The 18,099-nt window shown below is 37.3% G+C and overlaps 1 protein-coding gene across 2 annotated transcripts in view; it reads left to right on the top strand.

The window, feature by feature from the left end:
- LOC131072140 (uncharacterized) overlaps positions 1 to 17,746 on the top strand; it is a 148,989-nt gene extending 131,243 nt beyond the window's left edge. For both annotated transcript variants that reach the window (XM_058008210.2, XM_058008208.2), the window contains exon 8: positions 17,399 to 17,746. In XM_058008210.2, the coding sequence (XP_057864193.1) occupies positions 17,399 to 17,564 (166 nt within the window). In that variant the 3' untranslated portion in view covers positions 17,565 to 17,746. The remainder of the gene's footprint in view (positions 1 to 17,398) is intronic.
- Positions 17,747 to 18,099: the final 353 nt, after the last annotated feature.

Below are 18,099 nucleotides of genomic sequence, written 5' to 3'. Positions count from 1 at the left end.
AATTTTTTTTTTCTGATGGGTTTTAATATTTTTTTCCCTTAAAAAAATCTATGGGTTTTAATAATTTTGTCCTAAAAAATTATCTGTGGGTTTTTAAATATTTTTTGTCCCTGTAAAAAAAAAATCATGAGGGTTTATGATTTTTTCCTCAAAAATTGTACTTTGCTGCAGTCTGTTTTTCGTTGCACCTGGAGTTGTTGTGCGAACATCTTCACTAGTCTCTTATTTGCAGTCTATTTTTGGGCATCTTGCTCATCTGCAATAGTTTGGAGGGTTTGTCGATTTTTTCCTCAAAATCGTGACAGCTGTTCTTGGTGTGTCTCTGGTTACAGAGATGGACAATTCTCCAACATTAGGTTGGACAGTTGGTGTTGTTTTGGGTATCTCCAGAAGTTTTGCAGTTTCTGGGAGGGTTGGTGGCAGACTCATCTCAAGTGGCAGAGTCAGTGGCAGGCTCTTGTCTTCTATTGCAGTGTGCTTTGAGAAGAAGGGGGCAACCTTCTTTGTTATTTCTCTTGGTAATTAGAACGATGACCATTAAGGGAGGGTATTAAAACAATATCTTTCTCTTTGTGTTATTAATGGTCATTTAAGTTGTTTCTAATTTCGCCTCTAGTTAACGATTGTTTCTTTTAGAAACATCGTCTTTGTAACTCTATTTAAAGGAGCTTTGTCTCCTTGATTAATTGAACAACATCGATTCTTTGAAATCCATATGCTTTTGCATCTGTATTAGACTTTGTGCTGTAAGTATTGGTGATTAATTTAGTTAAAGTAGAAGTTCTATTGAGAAAATCTGTAAGACTGTGCTTACACTCGTTCTTAAGAGAGATTAGAAGTAGATTTTATAATAAGAAATAGCTGTGAAACTTTGAGCTCACACTAGTTCTTGATGTCTTGTGTAAAAAGAAATAAGTTATTTCAGACTTTGTGCTATCATAGTTTGTTCTTGATATCATTAGGATAGAAAAGGGTAGATAGGACTTCACATAGTCAAGACTTTGAGCTTGATATTGTTGTCCCATCCCGAAGGAACTGATGGAAGTCTTTGAACTTTCAGGAAACTTCATTTCCTTTCTCTCATTTCATTTTAAAAAGTTGTTATTGTTGTTGTTAAGGAATTTAGATCAGAGATAGAGAATACAATAGTCTGGTAATATGTAGTGAGGATAGACTTTAATAAGATCATTGCAAAGAGTATGTTTTACCTCCAATGTGTGTATATATATATATATATATATATATATATATATATAACTCTAACTATTAATCTTCTATGATAATATCGACAGCTTGTTGGTTCGTGAAATTGCCACAGTTATTGGTTTCCGTTCATAGCAAGTGTCGATGCCTAGATAAATAAAAGGATGAAGAGTCATGTCCACGTAGGGGCATGACTTCTACGTGGCTTATGCCACGTAGATTCATGACCCTACGGGGACATGACCCTTCGTTCAATGTCGTTATATATATTACTTGCTTCAATCCGAATGAAACTATATCCTTAACACTCCCTCTTAGCAAAAGAGGATTGAATTTCATAATTAAGTTTTAAGGAACAACATTCTAGATATACACATTCATTTGACATGATCATTCACTTAGTAACACTTACTAGTGAAATACTTCATATCTCAGAGAGATATGGATTATCTGATATCCAACACTCTGGGACAACAACTACTTGTAGTCTATCAGATTACAACCTTGATTCTAGTGACAATTGTAACATTGTCATTATCACAGGTGAATCAGAGTGGGGTTTAGGGGCTTCCCAAATAGTCCAACAAGCAATTTCCTTAACCATATTGCTTCACGTGCTCCCATGGAGGCAGCCATATATTCGGCTTCAGTGGAACTCTGAGCAATTGCTGACTATTTTCTGCTAAACTAGGATATCATAGCTGATCCAAGACTAAAGCAACACCCCGTTGTACTTTTATGACCAATGGAACTTCCTGCCCAGTTGGAATCAGAATACCCTTGGAGTTGTATCTCAACATTTTTATACTTCAGGCCAAGTCCAATAGTGCCACACAAGTATCTCAGAATATGCTTAGCAGCCTTTAGGTGAATCTTCTTGGGTTCGCACATAAATGGCTTAACACATTGGTAGCGTAACAAATATCAGGGCAAGTGTTTACCAGGTACAAAAGAGATCCAATAATTTGTCTATAGTATGTAGGATTTGTAGGTTCTGAATCTCCTGCTTCACTTTTGAGCTTATGAAGATTTGTTGCCATTGGAATGGATAGAGGCTTACAATCTATCATACCAAATCTAGTCAGGATATCAGTGGTGTATTTTCCTTGATTTAGGAAAATATAATTTTCTTTTTGCCATACTTCTAGGCCGAGAAAATAGTGCAGTAGACCTAGATCCTTCATATCGAATTCAGCCACAAGATCTTGTTTGCATTTTGCAATGAGGTGATCTTCTCCTGTTATTAACAAGTCATCAACATAGAGAACAAGTATTAACATGTCACCATCCGATATTTTGAAGTATATGTTAGAGTCTACTTCATTTTTGGAATATCCTAGTTTGGAGAGATAACTATCTATCCTTCCGTATCATGACCTGGGAGCTTGCTTAAGGCCGTAGAGAGCTTTTTTTAGTCTACACACAGAGATTTCTATCATGTGTAGCAAAGCCTTCAGGTTGTTCTATATATACTTCTTCCTCAATAACACCATTCAAAAATGCGGTCTTCACGTCCATTTGGTGTATGTTCCACCCTTTGGAAGCTGCAATGGCAATGATGGTTCTTACAGAAGTATATCGGGCAACTGGAGCAAATGTCTCTTCGTAATCAATTCCAGCCTTTTGAGAGAACCCCCTGGCAATGAATCTGGCTTTGTGTTTTTCAATACTACCATCTGGTGCATATTTGATTTTGAATAACCACTTTGATGAGACAACTGATTTGTCTTTTGGTCTAGGTACAATGTCCCAGACATCATTTTTTAAGATAGATTGGTATTCCTCAATCATTGCATCTTTCCAAGCTTGACATGTTAAAGCCTCTTCAACATTTGATGGTTCAGATTTTGTAAATTCGGTCATCAGGGCAATATAGCATGATTGACTTCTTGTTTTCTTATTCTCTTTGAGGATTTCATTGGGTTGCACATTATTTTCTTCAATCATCTTTCTTGCCCATAGTGGTCTTTTCTTGTTGTTAGGATTTTCAGCATTCTCGAAATTAGGTGATTGAAGTTCATGATTTTCTATGCTATTCTCCCTCTGATTTTCAATTGTAGGATTTTCATCTGATTCTACGGCTAGATCATCTTCTGCACTTAGAGATAGTTTATAAGCAACATCTTCTTCAAATTTGACATCTCTACTGATTCCAATGGATCTTCGTCCTGGAGTATAGACTCTGTATCCTTTAGTAGTTTCACTGTAGCCAACAAATATGCCTTTCTTCCCGGAGGGTTCTAGTTTGGTTCTCTTTTCTTTAGGAACGTGAATATACACGTGGCAACCAAAGATTCTTAGATGGCTTGAATCTGGTTTATTTCTTGTAAATGCTTCTTCAGGTGTTATATTCTCTAGGATTGAATGAGGGCATCTGTTTTGAATGTACAAAGTTGTATTTGAGGCTTCATCCCAAAATGAGATATGTAGATTTTGATCATGCATCATGGCTTTAGTAGCTTCGATGATGGTTCTATTTTTTCTTTCTGCAACTCCATTTTGTTGAGGATTATAAGGTACAGTACACTCCCTCTTAATCCCAACAAAAATGCAGAATTCTTTAAAATTTTCAGAGATATATTCACCCCCATTATCTGATCTTAGAGTCTTTATTTTCTTCCCAGTTTGATTTTCCACTAGGGCCTTAAATTCTTTAAATTTCAATAACACTTAGTTTGATTCTTGAGTTTTATGAAATAGATCCAAGTTTTCCTAGAGTAATCATCAACAAATATCACGTAATACAAGAATCCCCCTAGTGATGGTAATGACATTGGACCACACAAATCAGTGTGGACAAGTTCTAGTACAACTTTTGATTTGTGTTCACTTGAGAGAAAGAACCCTTTTGAGTTCTTCCCAGAGAAACGAGACTCGCCTGAAATCGCCCAAACTCGGCGAGTCCAAGTCCGAGTCAGGCCAAACGAGTCCCAGGGGCTCGGACTTGGACTCGGTCGAGTCTGGAAAGTAAACTCGCCAGACTCGCCGAGTTGGCGATTTTGGCTCTGAGCCCCAGACTCGGCTACTGGCTGGGTTAATAAAATGACAAAAAAAAAACATTTTAAAAAGTTTTTTTAAAAAGTAATAAGTTTTTTTGGAAGGGCGAAATTTGACATTTTGGTCTCTCCATCAAGATTATTTTATGGAATATAACATTTAAGTATAAGAACTTATACTTTAAGTTATATTCCATATATATTGTCAGGATGTTTGAGAGTGGTTTCGGGCCTCCAGGAGTTATATTGCAAAATCTAGTTTTTGGAGGATTTTTCAGTTTTCTAGACTTAGTCAAATTTCAGGATCAGGACATTCCAGACTTAGCCAAATTTTAGGGCATTTGAAGATCAGGATGACATTCCAGACTTTATCACTCACCAACTTGACCTAGCTTGGACCTTCAAGAATGATACTCACTCACCAAGCAAGACCCAATTAGCAACAAGAGCAAAACCAGGCCCTAAGGAAGACTCTCAAAGAAACCCTAATTCAGACTTGTAATAAGTTTTTTTGGCCTCGCGGGGCGCTGCCCCTCGACCTCGCCCTGTATTGCGACAGGGAGCGCGCAAGGGGCGCTGCCCCTTGACCCCACCTTGGGGGCACTGCCCCCAAACCCCTGTCGAAAAATATGGGGGGAACTGCGTCGATAGAAGTAGAGAAAATTTAACCTACGAGTCTGACATTGATTGGATCGACCAGGTAGATATAGAGGTTGAGACTGTAGCCATGGCAGAGGAGGAGCGGAGAGCACGAGCACAGACAGGGGATTCAGAGGCAGATAGTGACACGGGTGTTCCTGATGTTGGTGAGCATGGCATGGTGTCACGGGGAGCGGCTATGGCAGTCGAATCATCCAGGACCTACCTTAGACACCTTTGTAGGGGGCTGGAGCCGGAGGGTGCAGGCTCCTCTGAGCCATAGACTTGTAGTTGTATTTACCTTTGGTATTTGTATGAAACATTTGATGATGATCATATGATGACATGGATTTTTTATTCCATGAGTTTTGTAATATTGTATACATTTGACAATATTTATATATCTATGTTTGTTATTTTCTTCAGCTACAATTTGCGTTTATGCTTATGTGATTGATGTATACTTGTGTATGTAATCAAATGAGCCGAGTTTGATGATGTTATTGTGTCTTTAAGGTGTATTCAATAAAGGGTGTCTGAAACAAGTTTTAAATATTTAAAAATCTCTAAATTTCTTGAGTTTTTCACTATCCCGAGTCCAGATGAGTCTGAAGCCGAGTCTGACGCCGAGTCCCGAGTCCCGTTTCTTTGGTTCTTCCCTAGAGCACATCCTTTACAAGTTCCAACATGATCAGATTTTAGATTTGGTTATCCTGTGGTAATTTTTCCTATAGAAGGTAGGGCAGTAAATCGAAGATGTCCTAATCTTCTATGCCAAATTTCATTAGAGTTTGATACTTCATGATTAAGTGCTTGTTTTTGAGTATTACATAATTTGTATAAACTACCATCTCTAGATCCTATAGGAATAGCATTCTTTATGTTAAGAGTTTTTAGGCCAGAGTAGAACTTTATCTTCATGGAAGGTGACACGATATCCTTGATCAGCTAGTCCTGAAATAGAGACCAAATTCCTTTTGATACCTAGTACAAAGAGAACATCTTTCAATTGTAATGTAACTCCTGTTCTTAATTGAATTGAGCAGGTCCCAATTCCTTTCACTGGATAGGTAGAGTTGTCTCCTATTGTAACTTCTTCAGTTGAGTGGCCTTTAAAGGTTTCAAATTGATCTCTAAAACTGGTTATGTGTTGAGATGCTCCACTGTCGAATATCCACATATGTTTGTTTGAGTTTAGTTCGCTTGATAAGGCTAAGAAAAATAGAGGATTCTCTACTTCCTTGACTTCAGCTATGGTTGCTTGAGCTTTCTTTCTTTCTGGGCAGAACTTGTGAGTGTGTCCAAATTTATCACACTTGTAGCATTGAATCTTGGAGAAGTCTTTGCTTTTGTGATTATTTCCTCTCTTCCGTTTGAACTTCCTTTTCTTCCCTTTGTTCCTTGTGTTAGCATGTAGTGCTTGAATTTCTCCCCCTTTGTTTGGACCCAATCCTCTTGTGATTAGTCGAGATTCTTCTTGAGTACAATCATTCTTGAGTTGATCGAATTTTGGTAGTGTCGAACGAGCACTAATGCCTTGAATAAAGGATTACCAACTGGATGGTAATCCCTTAAGTGCTATTAGAGATAGCTCCATATCATCTATATTATTCCCAACAGTTGACAATTGGTCTTTTAATTCTGAAATCCTCATGAAATAGGATGTGATTGTTTCTCCTTTGTTCATGTAGATATGCATTAATTGCTGTTTAAAGTGAGCAATCAACTTGCATTATTTATTTCATATGAGTTTTGAATGGTCTTGAACATATCATACGTTGTAGTTAGTTTTGAGATGGTTGGGAGAATGTGATCTCTAACATTATCAATTATGATTTTCTTAGCCTTGTTGTTGTGTCTTTTCCAGGGTGTTTTCTCTGGCTCGTCTTCGGGCATCTTAGTATCTTCTTCTATGTATGCATCTAGTTCGAGTTCTTGAAGAATTGTTGTTATTCAAATTCTCCATGAGACGAAGTTGGATGCGCCTTCGAGTCTATCCTCCACTCTAACATTGTTCACCATGATTGATTTTCCTTCGACAGCTTGCTGGTTCGTGAAACTGCCACAGTTATTGGTTTTCGTTCACAGCAAGTGTCGATGCCTATAAATAAAAGGATGAAGAGTCATGTCCACGTAGGGGTATGACTTCTACGTGGCTTATGCCACGTAGTGTCATGACCCTATGGGGACATGACCCTTCGTTCAATGTCGTTATATATATTACTTGCTTCAATCCGAATGAAGCTATATCCTTAACAGTTGTTTTATGTTAAATCGTTATCACTTTTTTGTGAAGAGAAAAGGATATTGGCTTTCTTGAAAAAAGAAGAAAGACTACTGTTCCATCCTATTTTAGTTTTAGTATTAGATAGATAGGGGGAGCCTTCCCTTAAATAGGAGAGTTTTACTCACACACTATGGTTGAAGCCACTATTTTGTATATTTCCCCAAGTGTACAAAATTTTCAACCAAAAAGTGACATGGTATACCTGAGATTACTGCCCTACAAGCAACCCACTGTTAAGAAGAGTGGCTTGGAGAAGCTTAAGCCACAATTTTTTGGTCCCTTCAGAATCTCCAAAAGGATTGGACAAGTGGCTTATGCACTAGAGTTACCAACAAATAGTAGATTAACAATGTGTCTCACATGTCATGCCTGAAAAAACATTTTGGTCAGAATGTGGTTCCTGTTGTGACCTTTTTCACACATCGCCCCATTGCTACTGGGGACCCTCTGATTTTCCTGCTTTCTAGGGTTTTGTTAGTGTCTTGTGACCTTTTGTTGCAGTTTCACCAAGCCTTGTCCAGTTCAGAGCATTTCAGGCCCTGACGATTGAAAGTTAGTTTTTGCAAGTTATGTGATTCTGAAGTGTGAACACCACCAGAGTGCTTAGAAAGGCCAAAGGACAAAGATCGCAATCGATTTGGACGAATTTGGACAACTTTTAGAAAGTTTGCTTTTTTTGCTTTTTCCTATTTTTTAGGAAGTTCCATTTTTGGCATTTTCAGCCCGATCCCCGATATGGCTATTTTTAGAAACTTTTTCCTACTTTTTAGGGATGTTTGCTTTTTGCTTTTTCGGGATGCAAACCTAGGGTTTACACTTGCACCACTGACCAGCTTCGACCGGAACTCGAAAATTCCAAGTTTTGACCTAAAAAAGCTAAATCCCTAGATTTTAGACTTTTTGCTTTTTCGGGATGCAAACCTAGGGTTTACACTTGCACCACTGACCAGCTTTGACCGGAACTTGAAAATTCCAAGTTTTGACCTAAAAAAGCTAAATCCCTAGATTTTAGGCCTTTTGCTTTTTCGGGATGCAAACCTAGGGTTTACACTTGCACCACTGACCAGCTTTGACCGAAACTCCAAAAATCCAAGTTTTGACCTAAAAAGCCAAATCCCTAGATTTTAGGGGGTGTGATGCCTCAGATGATCCACCTAAGCATGGATTTCAAATTTCAAGTTAATCCGGTTAAATTAGATTAAACTGTGAAATTTTGAAATTTCTCTGAAAATTATTCTAAGTCTGGCTAACAAGGGTTTTGAAGTATTTTTGCAGGTTCAAACCCCACCACGATGCAAGAGAGGCCATGAAGGAGCCTTGCCTGAAGTCCGCCATGCTTTAGAAGGCTGTGTGGGTGCTCACCCTAAAGTCTGCCATGTTTGGGGAGGTCACATGGGTGCTCACCTCAAAGTCCACCATGCTTTTGGGGGTCACATGGGTGCTAAGCCAAAAGTCCGCCATGTGTTGAAGAGGCCATGATGGCCACCACCACCAAAGTCTGCCCAAGCAAGAGGAGGGATGCCTAAATTCCGCCACACCCTAGAGAGGTCATGTGGGAGCTAAGGCCAAAGTCCGCCATGCCTTAGGAGAGTCATGAAGAGGGACCTTCAAAGTCCGCCCCAATGCCTTAGCCAAATTTCCACCTTGATGGAGGCCATGAAGGAGCACACCTCAAAGTCCGCCAAGGCTAAAGGGGTCATGTGGGAGCTAAGCCTGAAGTCCGCCCCATGCCTTAGCCAAAATTTTGCCTTGAAGAGAGCTATGAGGGGAGCCTTCCAAAGTCCGTCCAAGGGCTAAAAGGGTCATGTGGGTGCCAAGTCTAAAGTCCGCCAAGGCTAAAGGGGTCATGTGGGAGCTAACTTCAAAGTCCGCCCCAATGCCTTAGCCAAATAACATCAACAATGGAGGCCATGAAGATGTCTTAGCCAAAGTTTGCCATGCTAGATGGAGGTCATGATGGAGCCCTCTCCCAAGTCCGCCAAAGTAAGAGAGCAAGGTAGGAGGAGTGACCAAAGTCCACCCAAGCATGTGGGAGCACTCTCCAAAGTCTGCCCATTGAGGAGAGGCGCTAGAAGTCCGCCTAGGCCATGAAGGACTTGCCTGAAGTCCACCCTATGCCTTAAACCTTCAAAGTTCGCCTTGATGGAGTCCTTCCTAAAGTTCGCCCAAGATGAAAACAACCCATTAAAGGTCCGCCTACACATGGAAGGTCAAACAAAGTCAACATGATGTCACAAAATCCACAGAGATTTCAAAATTAAATCTAAAATGAAGAAAATATCTAAGGATTATTAAAGATCCTCAGAACAAATCCAAAATGGAAATTTTTTTTTTTCCTGGAAAAAGAGAATATTGAAGTAATATTGGAAAATTATTGAGATATTAATTCAAAATGGAAAGTTTTTTTTGAAAAGGGAATATTGGAGAATTTATGAATATCTTCAAACTTAAATCAAAATGGAAAGTTTTTTTTAAAATTAGAAGTATGAGTTGGATGATTTTAGGGGTTTTACTTGAAGATTTAACCTTGTCTACAAATACTTCATTATCAACTTCATTATTACACCAAGAAGTTCAAAGTTACTAAGGAGAGCTTAGTAAGGTATGTCAGTTTGAAGATCATTTGGAGAAAATTCTAGATATTGCTGGAAGTTGGATAATATTTTTTGGCGAAAGGTTTACAGATTTCTGGAGAAAGGCAACTAGTACGAGGAAGAATCATCCAAACTTTTCTGAATTTTCTGAATATTTTGGAGAAAATTCTAGCTTTACTTCTATCCAAGTCAGAGGTGAAATTAAAATTGTGAATTTTTTGAATATTTTCCAGAATTTAATAAATGATTTTTTCGAAAATTTTGGAGGAAGAAAATCATTTTTTTGGCTAAGTATGAAATTTTTTGAAAGTTTTGACACTTGGTGGTAACCACAACCAACCTTAAGACTGAGGGTTTTAAGGTGAAAATTCGATTTTTATGGCTAAGTATGAGAATAAAAAATGGAAAATTTTCCAACACTTAGCCATTTCGCAGCCCCGTTACTTTCAAAACTTTGCAAATCCTTTGATAACTTTAAAATTTCCATTGTTTGACTGCAGGCCTTATACATTATGAAATTCCAGGTAGACAAAGATGCTCCTCCAGAGTCGAGGATGACTTCAAAGTGGAAGAACATCAGCAACACCAACCTCAGACACATCAATCTGAGGGAGTTTAAGAAGCGAATGTTTGGTCTGGACAACCTTGTGCCTACCACCATTGCACGAAAAATGATGAAGAGTGGTATCGTGCACGCTGCCGGCTTCCTCCCCACCATGCAGTGCAATCAACTAGTAGTCGAATGTGCCAAACAATACAACCCCATCAATAAGGATATTGTTGCACCTGATGGAAGAGTGTTGGCGAATGTCAGCGATGAGGCCATCAGAGAGGCCTTCAGGATCCCTGAGTACCACAACGTAGTATATATGACAAAGGACGAAGCTAACAGTCTATACCACGACCACCTAGAGGAATATGATGCCATAGTTAACCATTCTTGGCTAGACAAGCCGAGGAAGGGCGCCTCCAAGCTCTAGAGAAAGAGCCTAGTGCGAGCATACTTCAAGGAGGACATTGGGGACATGATTGTCCTGCTCAATAGAATAATAGGAAATCCTTAGGGAGCTCCATTCGAACCCTGGATGTATTATTTCATTAATGAAATAATCAATGGAGTAAAAATGATAGACCGGACCCAGATGATCAGCGACAACCTAGACAGCCAGCTAAGGAACCTGGAGGCGAATAGGACTTTCTTCATGAGTTCTTACTTGTTTTATTCTTTGCCAGGACCTACAGGTACAGAGGTCTCACTTGTAGAGGAGAAGTTGGGAACAAGGAGAACCAATTTCCAGTATATGATTGCTATCCCCAGCTCCACATGGAGGAGAAGTTCCATTTCAAAAGGGTGAATGATACCTTCCTGATGCACATTACCCGGACACTTCAAGGTGGCCTGCACCAGAGGCTCTCTCAAGAGTCTATGGACTTCATCGGTCAGTTCGGGTGTTGGTACATCCAATATCCAAAGTTCACTTACCTCTGAATTCAGGGATTCTCTGGGCCTCCATACAAGCTTCCAACTTACCCTACCAATCGAGTGGTGTTGCTCGAGGTTGTGAGACAATTGGAGGAGTATATAGTGATTCAAAGGGATAAGCAGAAGAAGGCAGGGACGTCCTCACTTACAATTGGTAATGGGCTGGAAACATGTCCATCATCACAGGCTGTAGCCACTGCTGAGAAAGAACTGGCCTGGTATCCCTTCTATCAATACAAGGCAAGAAAGGATTTCGATCCATTCCATAGGATAAAGAAGATCGAAGGGACAACGTTTGAGCACAGACTGGATCTAGAAGACTACTGGGCTAATGCAGCTGATAGTTTCGAGATCCGAAAGAGGTTTTGGTCAAGAATTCCTTTGAGTATGGTGAGAGCAACGGAAGTATTCAGAGTTGCTGATCAGGTAGAAGAAAGCCTAGAACTTTGAGTATGGTGAGAGCAACAGAAGTATTCAGAGTTGCTCAACTATCATTAAGAAATTTTGTGCTCTAAGCACTTATTTATAAGGTTAAAAACATCTAATTTTTCGGATTTAGGACAAATTTATCCTAAAAGTCATTGTTTCTAGAACAAAATGCCTAAAGCTATTGAAAAGCAAGAAAAATGCAACTTTAAAGAACAAAACTATTGTATAAAATGAATAAATAAAAGCTAAGTAAAACGTCATAAAGCTAGGCCCTTAGCTGCCTTGTCTAAAAACAGAACCTTTGAAAAAGTAAATGCTAAAAAAAGACTTAAACCCCAATGGTGCCCTGAATGATCTGAAAGGTTGGGTCAATCCTGAAGTATAGACACTGAAAATTAACCTCCACTTTGTTGAAATAGTAGCTAGCTCAGATACCTGTCTATTGTATTTTAATGTTGTCAATGACAATTAAAATACACATGTATTATCTCTCATGCAATTCGAACTATTTTGGGCTAGATCCAAACATATGTAACGTGAAGACAAATAAATGTAACTTAGGGCTGGGCCCAAACATATGTAACGTGGAGGCAATTTTGGGCTGGACCCAAACATGTATCGTGGAGACAAGTAAAATGTAACTTATAAAATAACAGTGCAATTTAAATAAATAAACAAGCAAGCCGACTTGAGGTATTAGCGCCAAAGGTTGGATATAAAACCAACAGCAAATGAAGTCATTATCACCTTCATCAACACATGCAATCTGCTCTCCAATATTTGGCGAACTCTCTCTCTCTCTCTCTCTCTCTCTTGTGTGAACTTGCTTCTCATCCATTGTGTGAAGGCTAGCTGTTAGGTGATGCTATCAAGATCATCTTGCGAAGTTGATGAAGACTCGCCTTGTGCGAATTTGATGCTGATGATAAGGGCTGCAGTCTTCATTATCATATAAAGAGAAATTCAGATCTGCTAACTTGCTGGTTGAACAACAATCTGAGATAAGCACACTAGCCTTGTAAATTGCCTAAATTTGAGATCATACATATTGTACTTTGTGGTTGGGTTTTTCACCTCCAAGAGGGAGGTTTTCCCAGGGTATTGGTGCGACTTGTCTTGTGTTTTCATTGCTGTTAATGTTCTGTTATAACCTGATTATTTAAAATTAATATCTGATTGCTTAAAATTACCACACATGGTCATCATTTCTTATGATTTCTTCTTCATGAATTAGTTAAATAATTTTATTATTTAATTAAGATAATTCCACTTCTTCTAATCCAAATTCAAAACTTCCCCCATTGCCACTTCAATTAAATAATTTTTTTAATTATTTAACTAGCTAACTTTTCCTCTAGAGTTAAATAAATTATTCTCATTTATTTACTTGTTCATCTCCCAAAGTAAATAAAATTAACATTTTATTTGATGATTTATGCTTGTTTAGTTTCTGGTCTTACAAGAAGATCATTGAGATTTTAGTCTTTGGGTTAGACTTGTTCATTAACTTAATGGAATTAATTGTCTTCATAGGATTTTCTGATGCTAAAGCTAAGTCACAAGGTTCGAATTCGACAGCCATGAAATTCAGATGAAATTCGACAAGGGAAAAATTCGAAAAAAAATTCGGATAAAATTCGCCTTCTATAATTTTGTTTATTTTTAAATATATGTATACTTCTAATAAATTATCAGAATAGTGACCCTTGTTGAAGAAAATCTGAGGGCGACTCAGCAGTTGCAGACACCCATGACCCAATATAGATACAAAGCATATACAAAGAATACCCACGACCAGCTCTGTTGTATTTAGAGGCGGATAGCAGTGCTTTATAGAGGAAATTCGATCAAATTCGATTTTTTTTATAGAAGGTTGAAATTCGATTAAATTCGAACCTCATCCATGAAAATTGCCTTGTATGAGTTGAATCCACCCAAAAAGAAAATTAATATCTGATTGAGATACATGTTAAGTTTTTTTTTTCCTTGACTTCCAATTCTGATGCTGCCTTTATTCTCGAAGTGTGAGGGCATGCATTTGATGTGAACTAAACTGAAGAAAACCACAAGGGGACATCTGAAACTGGTACATATTTCTTCGTTTGAAGCTGGTATGTCATTGCGGAAATGGCAAATGCAATGAATTCCATCCATCACTTTCAACAGTCGATTTTCTACGAAAGAAAATCTCAAGAAACGAGAAGGTAAGTAAGCCTTGTGAATTGTGTGCCATGTAGGGATCATGGTTTGTCAGGAACTTTTAAGACTAATTTATCACCATTTTAAAATATGAAATGGTAATTATGGCTATTATTAATTTTTTTTTAACTATGTGTTATTGGTAAATATTAAATAATTTATTAATCAAAGATTCAAAAGTATTTTTTTTAATAGAAAAAAAGGTAATTATTTCTTTTTGTTGGTGATTGAGGTTTTAAAAGTTCATTGTTTAATTAACTATCAAATTGTTTTTATTTTTAATAAAATGTTAGTGATTATTAATTGTTTGATGTGACATTATTTTAAAATATGATAAAGTTTTTTAAAAACTTATATTTAGTCTGTATACATTATTTATGATCTATAATTTTCAGTCATACAAAGCTTGAAATTAATATTATTGGTTTTTTGGTGTATATATGTGTCTTTTTGGAATATTTTTAAAATTATAAATTTTCAAATGTTCAATAAATTTGCTGAGTTATTGCTGATTTTTTCCTGAATTTTTTGGCAATTTTTGTGTTTTTTAAAATTTTTGAATCAGCCGAGTCATTGCTGAGTCCGAGTTTTTCAACTATGGATACAAGTACAACAATTGGCTTTGTCTAGACCATGGCACATACTTGGTTCATAAGAAAACCTAAGAATCTTTGGTTTAAATAATTTTGGTGTCTATCCATCATACTTGATTCATAAGAAAACCTAAGAATCTTTGGTTTAAATAATTTTGGTGTCTATCCATCAGATAAATGAGGCAGTCCTATTTCTAACATCAAGTAGACAATTAATGTAACCTAAACATAAACAATAGTAGAAAACAAACACATTATGGGAAAAGGGAAACACATCACAACATTATGTTATGATCACAAACAAAAACACCCACTCACAAATGGGAGTGAAAAAATAGGACTGACTAGACAATCATTTATGTGCTACGAAAATTAACCACCCCACCTTTTTAGTTAAGAGTCCAACTATGGTAGCACGTATCCTTGAAACAGATGAAAAATGTTTGTTGTAATCCAAGGTTTAGGCTGACTTGAGGATCATGTAGAAAAGGCATAAGTAAGAATCGATCGCTACTTTATTGCTCAAGGTAAAATAGGAAGTATTCAACCTTATCCACTCTTTTTGAATATATCTTGTAGAATCCTAATGTTGTGGTACATCTTCACGAGTGATGGGAACCTAATGTCCTAGTTCCTTATCATACTCTTGGCATTGCTCATTTTTTGTATTATCATACTTTGGCATAGGCTCAGTTCCATTTGCCAAAATTGAGGCTCATGCAAACTTGAGTTTGGGGATTGAGTGAAAATCTTAGAGAAACTCCTTTGTCTTCTAGTAGCGATCCTTCCTTAAGATCTTGTAGGAAAATTTCACTCTTTGACATTATTCTCTCCATATTGTCCTCTGATCTGAGGCAATAGTATCTTCAAGAAGAAGACCACTTTTCTTATCTAGATATGATCCTTAAGTGATAGTTTGAAGAATAATTTCTACCTCTAGCAGCAAACTTTCTTATTCCAGAGATGTTAAGTGAGACTGATACTGTTTATCATCAATGCACATAGAAGCTACTGGATTTGAAGCCGGAACACTCAGAGATGAATATTTTTGTTTGTTGGCAATGGAGTCAAGTTCTCAAGAAAATATTTCACTTCTTATTTGAGACTTTGAGTAGATATCGCTTGAGCAACTTGATTAGATTGACCCTCTTTGGTTTTATTCAGTATATGTTCTTTGAACAGTCGTTTGAATGAAGAAAATATCGTTTGAGCATTACTTTGGTTTCTAGGTGCTTGCAAGGTCTTGCCCTCCTTAGAGAACATGTGACATGTGCAATTTCTTTAGCATTAAATATAAGAATTTATTCTTCCTTGATTAACAATTTTTCTTGAGCAAAGTTTGCTGTGCAGATAGATCGTCCAACTCATCTCCATGATTGAGTAGTGTAGGGGAAAACATGTGCAATTGAGAATAGAACTTTATTTGAGGATCTATCCATGTTTTTTTCTCATGTGCTTTCTTCTTTTCTTTGCCATGCATGTGTAATCATTGAGCACATGGATATGCAAATTATTCATTACTTTATAAAAATGGGTTCATGTTAAATATATCCCATCACAAAGTCACCATTGGGCTCATCTTGAAGATGTCCTAGGTTACTTGAAACCCTTTGATGATTTGATCCAAAAAGATAATGAAAGTCACCATTGGGCTCATCTTGAAGATGTCCTAGGTTACTTGAAACCCTTTGATGATTTGATCCAAAAAGATAATGAGCTGCATTGTGTATTTAATGTTCAAACAGTCCTTGGCATTATACACATGTATAAGACAGAAGAATGTCAAACATGTCTGAAATGCCTTATTATTTATTCACTTTGTTTAATCTCCCTCTTACTAAACATTGAAGGTTCCCTACATACTAAGACATTCATTATTATGAAAATTGAATCCTTGTTTCTCATCTTTCTTGGAGTATGCTCACTTATTTTATTAACGTTCAGATGTTATAATCAGGTGGTCTGAAATGAAAAGTAGATAAGAAGCTAATTTAAATTCTTCTTAATGAGGTTGTAGGAAGAGGGGTCTTGATTCGATTTTTTTTTTCGTAAGGTCTTCCATTCTTGAATGTCTCCATATAAAAAAATGGATCTGTACATGATTGAAAAATCATTATCATCAAGTTACATATGCCACTGCAATTTTTTTAATTATTTTTACTCTTAGCACCCATTATTTTGACGTAGTGCTTGGCTTTCTCTACATACTCTAATTGAATCCCTAGGAGCTTGAGTGGTTAGCCTCAAAGGAAATGAAATGCAAAAACATTTTTGGTGGTTGTTGTCTTCCTTGGCTTGTTTGTTTATGTGTAAGCTTTTACTTATCAAAACAATTTAACTTTAAAGACAATCTTAAAGGGCAATCAACGTTGCTGTTGAGGATAAATGCCATGAATAAGTAATAATGCTTCGAGAAATTTGGGGTTGACAACCTCTAGTGGTCGTGGTGCCCCCGCTCTCGTGTCAGTGATGATGCTTCTAGAGTGCCCCTATAGGCAGGTGTGTGTGGTTCAACAATTCTGTTTGTTGAATTGGTAGAGAAGGGCTCTAATTTGGGTCCTGCAGATAAGACTATGGATAGAATGCAATGCTCTTTGGAGTCCATTGGATTTAAGCTGCCATGATTTGATGCTTTGTGTTCTCTTCTTTAGCCACATGCGATCCTTGTAGCTGTCTTGGTGCCCACTTGTGCTGCTGGTCTTGATCTTTTGTTTTGTGGGAATTTTTGTATTTTTTGTCAGTTTCCAGCCCTTGTGCTGCTGTTAATTGTTGCTGTTTCTCAGCTGTTTGTGGGGCTTCAATGTCTTATCTGATTAGCTCATGTAAAATGGTTTGACGCTTTCAAAAACCCTCCTTTGCCCAATATTAAAAAAATCTTGTAGATTCTAGTGTTCATGAATTTAATTACCATGACTATTTTGTATTTAAAATTGGTTATAAATTGCTAACCTTTGGTTTATGCCTTTTTCTGGCAGTGTATTGGCTGCAAAAAATCTCGGGAAGATGGCTCATGAAAATTTCTTGGACCATACATTCCTTGGTGATCGAAAGACCAGCATTCGCCAATACTTGGCCTCCCAAGGATTAGGAATCATGGAGGAAGAGCCTCCTGAAATGCTCAAGGAGCGCTATGGTGGATAGGTTATTTTATAGTATCAAATTATTAAATCATTTATAGCTTAATACTAACTGCATTCCTTTGCATATAGATATAATCAATATTTTCCGAGTTTGCCATTGATCCAAGAAAATTCCATTTATTTTTAGCTATTCTCATTTTGAAAACCACAATGCCTTAATGAAATAGCTATTAATTTCGGTTATTGAACTACTTTTTAATGTGAGTTTTTTAATGCTTTGTGAGCGTTATTTCAGTAATTTAATTTCCTTTCTACAATTCTATAAATACAAATTACTAATAAAAGTGCTAAACTTGAGATAATGAATGAATGAATGTTTTTAATAATGTCTACGAGGCCAAACAGCCTATGGGACCCTCGGGTAGCTAGTAAAGCAAAGCAAAGCATGTAGATTCCAAAACATTGTGCTTATTGGACCTCCTTTTCCTTCTGCATCTTGGATCTTCTATTGTGTATCTTGATCAAAAAGTCTGCAACTCTTGTTATCCTTTCTTCTTCGAAGAGGTAATTCAAGGTGTTTACCTTTAGTGTCTCAA

This window comes from Cryptomeria japonica, chromosome 6 (assembly GCF_030272615.1).
Source record: "Cryptomeria japonica chromosome 6, Sugi_1.0, whole genome shotgun sequence".
In the NCBI taxonomy this organism is placed as follows: Eukaryota; Viridiplantae; Streptophyta; class Pinopsida; order Cupressales; family Cupressaceae; genus Cryptomeria; species Cryptomeria japonica.
The sequence above is the reverse complement of the archived record's forward strand: the minus strand, read 5'-3'. Positions and strand labels throughout refer to the sequence as shown.